Source organism: Haplochromis burtoni, unplaced genomic scaffold (assembly GCF_018398535.1).
Source record: "Haplochromis burtoni strain Fernald_Lab_line unplaced genomic scaffold, NCSU_Asbu1 Contig_7, whole genome shotgun sequence".
Classification (NCBI taxonomy): domain Eukaryota; kingdom Metazoa; phylum Chordata; class Actinopteri; order Cichliformes; family Cichlidae; genus Haplochromis; species Haplochromis burtoni.
This window is the reverse complement of record NW_024582368.1, coordinates 2269871-2283072: the sequence shown is the minus strand read 5'-3', so window position 1 is coordinate 2283072 and position 13202 is coordinate 2269871. Positions and strand designations below refer to the sequence as shown.

At 40.9% G+C, this 13202-nt stretch overlaps 1 protein-coding gene across 1 annotated transcript in view; it reads left to right on the top strand.

The window, feature by feature from the left end:
- lrmda (leucine rich melanocyte differentiation associated) overlaps positions 1 to 13202 on the top strand; it is a 202609-nt gene that overhangs the window by 124239 nt on the left and 65168 nt on the right. Inside the window, exons 3-5 of the mRNA XM_005914081.3 lie at positions 6580 to 6706; positions 8057 to 8196; positions 12285 to 12411. Of these exons, the coding sequence (XP_005914143.1) occupies positions 6580 to 6706; positions 8057 to 8196; positions 12285 to 12411 (394 nt within the window). The remainder of the gene's footprint in view (positions 1 to 6579; positions 6707 to 8056; positions 8197 to 12284; positions 12412 to 13202) is intronic.

Below are 13202 nucleotides of genomic sequence, written 5' to 3'. Positions count from 1 at the left end.
TATTTGCTATTAGGTGGATGCTGAGGCATACAAATGGCTGGCAGTTGACAGTTGAACTCACTCTAACGTAATGCGGGATGGCTCCCCCTCTCAGGGAAATGTTGACAAGCACTGAGCCTGAACACTGTAATGACAGAGTGTACAGGCAGACACAGCACTGAGGGATTCTTCCTCACAAATCGCACCATCCATTATTTAATGTTTTTTTTTTTTTACAGCTTATTTTATTACAAGTTCATTTCCAGTTAATATTCCTTATATTTAAAATAAATGGATGTGTATTATTTTATTTAATACAAATAATAATAAAATCAATGCTTATGGGAAATATAATTATTGTGGGAGGCTTTTTTAATGTTTTATGTACACACCAATATGTGAGCCAAATGCGGCATGCATGAGAGATTGCATGTGCTTGTTTGTGCCGCATTGATGTCCTCACTGACTGCGATGCCATCAGTGAATTGATTTCCAGTTCCCGTTCACTGAGAAGGGAGGGTATTTGTCATGTGGATAGACAACTAATCTTTTAATACAAACATTCACAAGATGCATGGGCCGTATTGTGAGCACAGTCCAGGTACTGCGAGGAGGGAGGTGCAGCGTGGGCTCTGATGATGTATTTTGCGCTTATGACGCAATTCACGGTGTACAATTTGTTGCTGCACACGAGGGAACACCTGTCTTTGTGTCAGCTCTCAATTTCAAATGGGCGACTCTCTTCTACCTCTCTATTAGGTCGTTGTTAGAGCTTAGACTTCATCCCGTGCCAAACTGGGGTCAAGCGAGGCTTATGAGGTTGGGCCAGACAGGAATGTCTGTCAAGCTCTTATCCCTCGGAAAAGGGCTGGTCCAGGGTCATTATTCAGCAAGGGGAGTCGGTAAGGCCAGGTGATGCTGACCACAGTACAGCGGTTTTGATTTTGTAGGCCCTGGGTCTTTGCATGTGTGCGTGCGTGAGAAGGTGTGTGCGAACTGACAGGATCACTCCCTGTCTGATTCACAGTGCTCTCAGCCCCTCTGCCAGCCCTAATGACATTGAGACAGAATATTAACCTCACACGCTCAGCGGGAATATCCACAGGGGTAGTCTATAACTCAGACACTGTTGGAGCCACGGTGGTATTAGCAGCTTTAAAATTTCAGACAAATGCGCCGTGATGTAGACATTTACAACAACTGTATCTGCACTTCTCACTTAATAATCTCATGTAAAGCGAAGTAACGAGGGTTGATATTTAACATCTCTATCAAAAAAGAACTTTGATAATTATGTTTCACAGGTTTCCGCTCTCTAAAAATATCTGTTTGTTTTAGCAAATGATGTAACCCTCGGTAAAGTTCACTCTATCATGCCACTATCAATTGACAGCTTTGTAGCTCCCGATGCTTTCGCACGCGGGAGCAAGCATAGTGCAATATTCAAAACAGATTAAGAGTGAGCCCACATAAAGAAGAGATTTGCTGGCGGCGCCAAATGTACTCTAATGATTTGCATTGCCATTAATAGTAATTTGCAGCTGCCTGGGAGGAGACTTGTAATCCCCTTTCCATGTGTGAATTGACATGCATTCAAAGGAAGGCTACGTGTGTCCTGAATGTGTGATCTTTAAATGACTGCCACCTGAGGCCTTGCAATACAGAGAGAGAGGAGTGCCACACTGAGCAGTGACTGTCTGCATGTGAGCAAGACAGGGGTTGGCGAGAGCTTTGGGGGGGAGATAGAGACAGATAATGACAGCCTAATTCACCATCCCCATCAGAGGTGCATGTGCAGAGCCACGTATAGACCATAAACTGTAGCTGGAGGGGAGAGCGCTGAAAGAGACCTGATCAGCGTAGTGTGGAGGTGGTAGGGGGGCTCGAGGGGTTGCAGGGCATTAATTTGCTTTACAGTTAATGTCATCTTATTTATCATGAGCTAATCCCAGCACTGTTTTGATGCCTTATTTTTGGTATTTTAGGCTATTTACTCGTGTTTCCATTGCGGGCTGAAGTAACGAAATACAGCAATGCTGAACTAATGGAGACTTGTTGTATTAATAGGTTACATATTTCTTTCCCTACTGTCTGTATTTTCAAACCGCACCTTTTACACTTTTTACACATATACTAATATTAGCTCATCTGGTGTCATATAAGCTTTAGACTTTTGTATCAATATAAATCTCAAATGTCTCTAAAACTCGTTAAAGCAAATCTATTCCTTCTCATTTTTTCATTGAAATAAATTTCTTTAATGTCAGTTATCAAGGAGGTGCAGTTATCTAATGAAATTTCAACGTCTCTCTTGAAATAAGTGGATTTGTAATGCAAAGTGTTAGATAACACAATCAAAGTGGGAGATGTGGGAAAATGGGATTGTTTAGGAATATGGATATTTTTAAATTGCACATAAAGACTGACAGATATATTGCAGTATACAGAGTTGAAAGAACCATCAGGATCTTTTTTGACTATTTAAGGCTGAATGGCTTTACGGCCTTCTTCCTTCATCTCTAGCCAACCCTCCTCCATTCACCTTTTCTTATTAAGTTTATTAAAGCCAGTCCACATGCTGGCTTTTTCAGGTCCAGTTCCTTTTACCATTCATTACAGTACCTTATCCTGGCAGGCAATCTGAAGTGTGCTCTGAATAGTCCATTATGCACATATGAGGGCCATCATGGCCACAGTATTGGTCAATTCATCAAACATTTATCTGTTGCCCTCTGAACAGTATGTCAGTATGCCCGTCACTCTGCAGCTCTTGCCCTCCATTTAAAATAGGTGTGCATTGCTTTTTTTCTCGCACTGATGCAACCTTTGAGGGGACTTTGGCTCCTGAGCTGTGGACCGCAGCTGTGAGGGCTCTCAAGCTTTTCAAGGGACTTGTGTGCGCATGTGTTTTAATATACATTAGACTCTGGAACTTTTAAGTACCACACTGCTAGCTGCAAGGATGCGACCTCTGATCTCTATCACCATTTCAGTAATAAAGGAGGCTTGAGGTTGTTTTACTTTATAGCTCTGTAATGGCTTAGACAAACTCCGTGTTTGACCTAGCGTCTTCAGCCGACACAAGGAGGGAGACTGTGGAACACATGTAAAAGAGCCCGGGCTGCTGTTCTTCATTTTTCATGTGCTGCCTGAGGATATCCAACATGACACTAGTGCACACCATTGGCAGAAGTGACTGACATTTCAGCCAATAATGGTCGATAGTTTTCTTCCCTCTGTTGTCAGCAGTGGTTTATCAATCACTATGTCTGCATCAGTATTAGTGTATTGATCTGGCAAAGCTGCTCTCTGGGTCAGTGTCTCCTCTCCAGTGTCCTTGTCTGTGCTCCCTGTGCCGAGCTTCCTCTGCTCCAGCTAAATATTGCTGTGTCTCCCCTCTGTGTTCAATAGGCTGGATCTTTGCGGATAATGGAGGTTTCAGCACATACATGCGCTACTTGTGTAAGCTCGAGAGCACACACTTATGCACACGGGGCTGTGTGATGTATGATGGTGGGCTTACACAGGCTAAGTGGTAGTCAAAGCGTACAGACAGCCTGTGTGAAGTATTAGCTCTGACAATGAGGCTGATCATAATTATCTTAACAAGGAGAGGATTCATCGCCTCACCTCGTTAAAGCTACCGCCTTTCTCTCGCTCGCTCGCTCACTCTCTTTTTCTAGGTAATAGGTTTTTTGGTTGTTGTTGTTTTATTTTTTTTTGTTAAAATGGTAAATTATTTTTGGGAGTAATTCACTTCCATAAAATTCTTTATTCTATTTAATTATTATGTTTATTCTTAAAAAAAAACATTACACTTACCTTTTTGATAATTAATTATACTATTAAAATAATGGGATCTGTCATACTAGCAGGTGTATGAAACATTTAAAGCAAAATGTTTGGTGTGTGTGTGTGTGTGTGTGTGTGTGTATATTTCACTGTAGAAATTTAGCGTTTTGCCTGTGCCTGCCATTTATCACATCTCTGGGTTAGTCTCATTAGTCTTTTTAATAGCAAACCCTACCCCTTTTCTTAAGGGGGTAAAGTACTTTTACTGCAGTGCCTAAACTTTGTTTTCAGAGCCACACATTAAAACAAGAATGCTTATAAAAAGTAATGAAACCAGTTATGGAAGTTTGCAGAGGGAGCAAAGAAAGCTGGAGAGTATTAGAAGTTCAATCCCTTGCACTGTAGCTAATGCTGGATGGGACTCTGTGGCTCTCCCCTGGCTGTGAATTTAACTGATTAAATCAGCCAGTGCACGCAGTAGTGGTGACATGAAAACAACAATTAATAAGGCTCCCTCCTGAGCCATGCGGCTCTCTTTAACCGAGCAGCTAATAACATAACCCACAGGACTGCAGCCCATCATACACACACACACACACACACACACACACACACACACACACACACACACATGCAGGTTTCAGTAGTTTGTTAGCAAGCTTTGTTCACAGTGAATTAAATAATGGTTATCCAGTGTGGTATACCTACACTTAAACAAAGATTATATGCAGCATTTAATTGCATTTTGTACTGAAATCCTATCAGGACAAACACAATAAAAGTGCAAAAAAATGTATTAATTGCATTCCCATTTTTTGGCTTTAGAGCCAGTAGCCTAGCCACAAGTAGCCTACAGTTTATATGTTACTACTACTTGTGGATTTGCATAAGCAGCACTGGCATATGGACAAATCGCAGCACAGCAGATGACACAGAATGTACTCAAAAGGAACAGAAAAGTTAACTTATTGTCACTACATTGGAAGTGTTTACTTGTATTCTCTGTTGAGCTAACTATACTGTAGCTTTTTTATGCCTTTATAAATGAAAAGTATCATTGTGGGGGGAAAAAATACAAGCAAACAGAAAATGTCATAAAACTGGCACATCTCACCGTTCATCCATCTTGCCAGCGCATTAATCAGACCTGATAAGACGTTGTCAGCTAGCGGCTTTCCCAGCACGCTGGCTAGGTGCTGTCAGTTGTTGTGGGTGTCGAGTGTGTGTGTGTGTGTGTGTGTGCAAAATGTTGATGTCTTTAAAACGAGTCTGCCTCACTCGCAAGTCAACAATGAATTTGCTGATTTATTGTTTTCCACTCATGAAGGTAGTTGCAACATTTCTGCTTTGTACATCAAAGCTGCTGGGAGTATGTCTGCTGCCAGCGTCTACAGTACTTCTTGGATCATGGACTATGCCTCAGTGGACCTCGGGTGGTGGGTGGGGAAAAGTGAATGAGAAACTGAACAGGCTAATTAAAAGTGTGTAATTAAAGTGCACATATGGGAACTGAGTTACCAATTAGTTGTAAAAGTTAAAATCTTGATAGGATCTTAGATTTATACTACAGCCTGTCCTCCGTTTTTCCCAAAGTCTTAATCTTGCCTTTTCATTATCTTTTTCCATAATCTATTCTGTACATTATACATTGTTTCCATATTGCACACTGCTTCATGCTTTCCATATGCATGTTGTCACAAGAGTTGTGTGCGCTAGGCAGCTCATGACACTAGGCAGATACAGAGAGGAGCAATAGTTCATGCTGCAGTTATTTAGACATCGGTGAACCTTGAGTTTGTCATGTAGAGATGTGACATGGCTCACTTGGATTTATATTTATATAACTGCATTTTCAAATCCATCTGCTTTTACTTTTACCAGAAAACATTTTATCTGTTTAGTGTAGAGCTCGGAAAGAATGATTAGTGCAGTCAAATGTACTTAATATTCAGAAATTCCACATTTAATGAAAATATGAGCAGTGAATAAGAGATGTTGAGAGTTACCCTGTCTGTGTTTTGTCAGATTTAGATATCAATAAAGCCACTCAGGACACTTAAACATGCAGGGCTAATAGTGCGAGGGATTAGACAGCACACGCATTACCTTTGTGCAGCTTCTATGGCTTGAACTTTGCAGCGCCCTGACACCAGCCCTACGTCATTTTTATGCCTGTGTGAATGTGTGCGAGAGGGACAGAGAGGAAAAGGAGTTGAGATGACCCTTCACCTTCCTTTGCACTGCGTCATAGAAAGAAACGGAAAGGCAAAATGATTCCTTTAGGAGGAAAAGAAAATAGTCCTTTGATGTTAAAATCCCGACACTAACCCCTATCATGGCACAGTTGCAAAAAAAAAAGTTTCCCTTCCATTCCATCTGTGATTGCAAGTGTATTCCAGTTCCTCTGTGAAAATGATGGATGACAAGTTAAATTTGTGTCTGGGGAGTGAAGGTGAACTGTGACAGAGTGATTTGTCTTGGGAATGGAGGGTTAGGGTCAGGCGAAACTGGGTGCCTCAAGGCACAAGACATTGACAAATTCATCCTGCCCGCTGCATTTCTGAAGCCTTTTGTTTTGAATCCTGGCTACTCACAAGTGACCCCCATCCCTCATCCTGCCAGCCGCTGAAGGATGCCTCACCATGCCAGGGGAGCTCAGCACCACTAATTCTTGTCATTCACTTCCCTGACAGGCCCAGACCCATACTCTCTTGGTGCATGAAAGAGAGCTGAAATATTTATTTCTTCTCAATAACAGCTTACCAGATTTAAAGCCATAACAGTTTTCCTGCTTCCTTATCATTGCAGGTCACTGGCAGGCCTCAAAATGTTCACTGAGCTGGAAGAGCTGATCGTCGACAACAATCTGCTTGGAAATGACCTCCAGTTGCCCAGGTTACCCAACCTCCACACCCTGACGCTCAACAAGAACCACATATCCTTTCAAGGCCGTTGCTCAGCCTCTGATTTGCATTTTCCAACGCAGACATTATTTACAGGCCTCGGTGTCGGCATTAGCAGTTGATTTCATATTAATTGTTGTGTCACTGCCTTCCTGTATTGTCTCAAAAAGCCACTTTGTTATGCCACGGCTCTGCAGGAAGCACTGGGTGTTGCAAAAGAGTGTACAAGAAGTTGGCTGTCGCAGAGCTTTGCACTGGACTAGTTTTTGAACCACAGGGACCTCTAGTGGAATCCATTTTAACTGTCAACATATCTTTTTTTTTCTATTTTCAAAAAGAATAAAAAAGTAGCAAATTAAAACCAGATCCAATGAGCGAGACATTATATTTGTGAAATATAGTTGGTTGATTTGTTTCTTTTTTCTTTAGCTTTAATTTGCACTAATGTATTTGCATCAGCTTTAATATTGTATTGCACCGTTTTCCTCACTGCTATAGAAATGTCCAGGTATTATTTGTCACTTAATGATCACATTTTGGCCTCATTTATTCGAATCATCTTGCGTTCTACTTGCCACCCAACGTAAACATGTTAAAAACCAGAGCTCTGCACAGCCAACCTAAATTTAAGACACACTGCGAAGCTGTTTATGATCAGTCAGAGAAGTGTGAACTTCCCCTCCAAGCTTCAGAACAGCTTTAGCAATGTGTCCTGTTTTTCTCTGGTTACGCAGATCCTACTGGGTAACGATGCTTACTCTTTCTCTCGCACATACACACACACACTTCCAGAGTCAACATTAAAACTGGGACTCCTTGAAGTGTGCATCTGGGACTGTGCGCTGAGTTTGGTTGTGAAGTGGTCGGCACATGCTAATAGGCCAATTATGTACATCCTGTCGTGGCATGGTGCCATTTTAAAGCTCGAGCACTGCATTAGTGCAGTTGTATTTTGACACTTTGGGGCTCAATTTTCCAAGTGAATGTATTAGTGATGAATGTGCCTGCTTAGGGGCTGTTTGTTTTTTCCACGTTTCGCAAAAGTTTTCCACGGCACAGCTCTGAGAAGCACGGACTGTTGAAACCACAGGGCATCCATCATTTTGTCACTGTTCTGCACCCGGCCACCTAGGAAATGAGAGCGATCAAGAGAAAGAGAGAGAGCAGGAGCCAAATTGTGTCACTACTATATGCCAAAGCCTGCACCTTAAATTGCCCCTCTGTCTGCCCAGTCTCACAAAGCCACTGACTAGCCTCTTTGAGCACCTCAGTAAATTTGACAGTGATGTGTTTTTGTGGAGCCAGGCCTGGGAGGGGCTGTGCGGGTAGTAAATGCTAATGTAATTAACAGCACGAGGTCCTTGACATCCGCCCTTTGACACCTGACTGATATCGAGGCCTTGCTGGAACACTTGGCTGATGTGACCCCATCACTCGAGTACCTAAGCCTGCTGGGAAATGAGGCCTGTCCTAACCAGCTGGTCAGCCCGGATAAGGACGAGGACGACTACCAGCGATACAGGTCTGTTGATGTTACGTATCGATCTTGTATGAGGAAGATCATTATGTGTTTAGATTTTTAGATACTCAACTGTTCAGAATGATAGGTTTTTATTAATAATGTCTTTGGAGATGTTCCTTTTTTTAAACAAACAGCTCCTGCAGTTCATAAGCAGACTGCGGATTCAACCACATCACTCTAAAAGCTTTGTCAACTGGCCCCTCTACACTCCAGTTTGCAAAATGGATTTCATGTGTGACTAGTCACCACCACAAATGAGTGTTTACTACCCTGCCTTACCAGAGCAGATGATGCATTAAACATCAAGCCAGGCCTCAAGCCATGCAATATGACCACCATTTGTCAGGGTCCTTTACATGAAATGCGATAAAAGGCGAAAAGCATACTCTCTTTTGTCTGTTTTAGCCCTAAGTGCTTGTTTCTGACTCTGTGTTGCCTATTAATCATTTACCACCCATGCCTTTCTTGAATAATCTTTCTTCTCTCTTTTTGTCTCCCTTTCTCTTCTCCCCCCCCACCTCCGCCGCCGCCACCACCCATCGCTCTCACTTTCCCTCCCCTCCTCCCCCCTTTTCCCCCTTCTTCTCGCATCCTTATCTTACTGGTAAGGAAAGCTGTTCTGTTTTGACTGACAACGTCTATGGTCCTGTAATGTAATATTCATAATGTGTCACATAGTAAAACATCAATTTGAGCGTGATGCAGATTTCATGTCTGACAAGGTTAGGCTGTATGCAGGTCGTGACAGCACTGGCCTTGGGCAATAAATACCCAGCCCAATGCCTCAGGAGCTTTTGGTCTCTCAAGTGAAATACCCTGGTGTGCTGCATCGGTGCCCCAATTAGTGCAGTGACATAGAAATACACTATTCACACAGCATTGTGTAGTCTGCACGGGAGTTTAGATAGCGTTCTTTTATTAGGCGACTGTACAAATGCTCAGTGGCCATTCGTAGTACTACAATAACAAGAGTTCAGTTCTCTAATATTATACGTAAATAGTGGGAAATGGCTATTCAGCACAGGACTCCTCAGAGTAACTTTGGTTTAAAATGTTCTGGCAGTATAATTCTCTTTAAAATATTTCTAATGTACTTGTAATCCCTTACATTATAAGACGTCATCAATTTTTCCAATTTCTCCGCTGTGGCTGATCAAAGAGATGCTAATGATTTCTTTTCCTTCACCCAAGACATTACTGAGTGTAATGATTGTGTTAATATTCTTTCAAATAATTTCAGCTAACAATTAAAATGAACTTTCCTGATGTGCCAATAAACACAGTGAAACAAACAGGTATAAAATGTTTGTTTTTGTTTAGCTGGAGTTTGACTTCTTTTTAGCTTTATTTAATCTGGAGAATAAAGTTTGCAACAAGTAAATGAAGGACAACTTTGGTTTTACAAATTTCAGACAATCATTAGAATTTAAGGAATTCTCTAAGAGACTTCCCCTTGAATTTAATGCACCAATTAATGCTGCCATTGTAAATGAAATTAAATTAACATTAAATGTTTTAATTATTTGACTTTTATTACATGTGTGTTATTGCGCCCCACGCCCCCTTAGTAAAAAGCAAATTGCACTGTTCTAAATGTTAGTCTCGCTGTTAGAACCAGATATACTTCAAAGGGTGTCAGAAGCCATATTTTGGTATTGTCAAAGTATACAGTAGCTACTCTTTTTCTCTTTCACTAGTCAACATATCCCAACCCTCCACCACAACCAAGCCCAACCCTCCACTCTACCCCCTCTGTCTCTCTCGCTTTCTTATCCTCCCTCTGTGGTTGAGTTGAATCATTAATATCCCCACTGGCTGACAGAGCCTTGTCATCTGCTTTGACCCTGTGATGGTAGGTTACCTATGGAGAATAACCTCTCTACATGTCTCCCAAGGGCATCTTCACATTTCATCATGAAAATGCCCTGAACAAAGTCTTTCTACATGGAGGGAGACACTGGATTGGGAAGGGGCCTCTTGGATTTGAGTGGTGGAGCTCTCACCAGCAAAGGCGCTCTTTTTTAGTAGCTAGGCCTCATTTCTAGAAATATTATTTGATTTATTCTCAGCTATAATAATCCTAGACAACGTGCTTACTTTATTTTAGGAAAAAAGAAAAAATCCAAGTCCAAGAATCCCATTTGAATCTTGGGTATCTGTCATCAATATATTTCAAATCGGTTTAAATTGATGGCAGAAGAGAGAAGCAAACTTTTTGGACGTCAAAAATATCATGCACAGAAGAGTTAGACCAGCTGTTGAAAACACTCTCCCCTCTAAAGGCACGCTTTCTATTGTCTCCAATACCACAAGAACTGCCATTGTTATTTACTCATTGTTCTAGTCTGGCACACTATTAAAAAATCAAATACAGTTTTAATTTAATGTTTTTTAAGTCCTTTTTACCTGGTCTTACCAATGGTTTATCAGCAGGTGTGTAGTGTCATTTAGGGTTGTCACTATACTACAGTTTTGTACTTGTCAATACAACATACAGCAAGTTAGTGCTTGCTTCTGGTGACTTGACACTGTTTTGGTGTCAAATAGCATTGTAAAATATTCTTTCTGTCTAGACATAAATGATTGGTTCATCCTAAGAAAACAATACTTTCCAGAGCATGACAAAGTTTGCTGCCAGGCTCCCAGATTCACTTTATTGTTTTATTATTAGCGATAGCTGCTAGCTACTTTTTTAATGCTACCATTAGCAATATAGCAATGATAGCATTTCATGATAACATCAGTCGTCTGCGCAGTTATGGGTAAATGCTTATAGTTTAATGGCTGACAGTAATGTGCACACTGTTCAGGTTAAAATTTAGGTTGACAGTTAGTGTTGTGAGCACCAACTTTTTTAGCTATTTGCAACAACGCTGTGTGAAGTTGTGTGTGTGCTAGAGGATCCAAAGACTGCACAGGACGTGATTTGTATATTTAAAAAACCCAAGCTCACGCTGCCACTTAAGAATAACAGGCAGAGCTAAGTTAAAAATTTGAGTTTTCAAAGTTTCAAGTTGAGCATTTTACATTTTTGACTTATCTTAGAGTATGTTGAAATTCAAATTTATTTGAATAAGTTATTCAAAAATTAGAAATTTCTCAATTTCAAGTTATGAAAGTCAAGATTTTGACATGCTAACCTAAAATTTTGACTTACAGATGACAATTAGTTTGATGATCAATTAGTAAGTCTAGTAAGTCAATATAGGTGTTTTTGTTTGTTTGTTTGCTTTTGCAAACCTTGTGTAGAAGCGTATATCTGATCATGTCACAGGAAAGCTGAAAAGTGATCATACATTTACATTTGCGGTCTTTCTATTGATGATGATTTAAACGTTTGTCTGTTTGCTTTGTTTTTTCAGACTTTTAAATTATTTTTTTCCTTAATTTTGCACAAACATATTTTATATTCCGTGTCAGTCTAAATGTAATCCCCCTCCTTATTATCCTCAGGTGTTGAAAACTTTACACAGGCTTTGCCATCTCCCTTCATCGCCATCACCATCATCAATTTGTCACGACTCTCTGCACACAGGTCTTGTCTTTGGACATATCCCCCGTCCTTTCTCACCCTCCACTTAGGTGCTGTATGCGTGTCCTTTTTAGCTACCAGCTTACCCCTGACATACCGGTTCCTCTATTCCTGCCTGCCAGTGAAAGGATCTGTTGTCATCTGTGTATTCCAACCATTATCTTTTGACGTTTCTCTCCCTCCCAATGAAAGACAGTGTGTCTGAAAGCTTAGAGAGATATCTGTGATGCTTGCAGAATGACAGCTCCAGCAGACGGGTTGTATCTTCTTTCATGCTATTTATATGTCATACTTTTTCTTATCAGCTTTGAAGGTTATTACATACAAGAAAATATCACCATTAAATCTGCATCACTATTAAATCTGAGTAAACATGGCTTCTTTTCAACTTTTGTTGATGCCTGCATTTACATATTAGAATTTGTGTCAGTTTGATTAGTGTATCACGGTTTACACACTTCCTCAGATAGTCTGTCTCTTTGTCAAGAATAGACCTACAAGGAGGCCTTTTATGGCAACAGTATGTTAATGCTCAGTTTTTCCTGTCTCATTATAGGTACTTTGTTCTGTACAAGTTGCCACAACTGAAGTTTCTGGACACCAGGAAAGTAACCAAAAGAGAAGGGATGGAGGCACAGGAAAGGGGCGCATTCATGAAAGTGGTCAAGCCTAAGCCGGAAGCTGTAAGTTATGTCTTTTAGTTTAGTTTTTTTACACTGTTTTAAGTAGCAGAACCTCTAAAGAACTGAATGAGTTCGTCACTTTGTTCCCTTTCCTATTCTCTTCCTTTATCCTTCTTTTCTTCCTTTGCGTGCTTGACTGTCACTCATCCTTTACAGAGGTCCTAGAACTGTGGCCCTTTGAAAACAGTCGGTGTCTCCCAAGGCGTAGAGTGTGCATGCGTGTTGCATGTGAGTGTGTGTGATTATGGCCTGACCTGATTTCGTATGCATGAGCCCAGATCAAAGACGACGGGCGGCTGTCCGGCCACACTTGTGTTTCCAAGTGTGACGTGGCTGGAGATTGGAGTGACAGCTCATGTACATGCTGCTCGCAATCACTTAATTATCTCAAGTCAGTGCATTCATTCATCCTTGTCTTGTTTGGGACCCCAATGAATAAATACAGTATAAGAAGGTTTGCCCCTTTTACTTCAATCCCCTCGTCTTGCTCATTTTGTAATGCACTATAAATGATCATCTTTTGTCCACATTTGATTTCCTGTAACTGTAAGATCATGAAATATTTACTGTTGGGATCAGCTTAGCTTTGTCATTTCAATGCTCTGGGGCTCCGACAGTCAGCCTGGGAGGTAAAAATGGATCCAGAGAAGGCATTCAGTGATAAATCAGAAGCATGTGAGTTAATGTCGGGTTTAAAAGTGCACGAGAAAAACAAAATATTTATTGATTCAGACAATGAGCTAAGATAGTGTACTCTTTTAGTGTCAGATCATGCTACTCTTTGTTCTTGA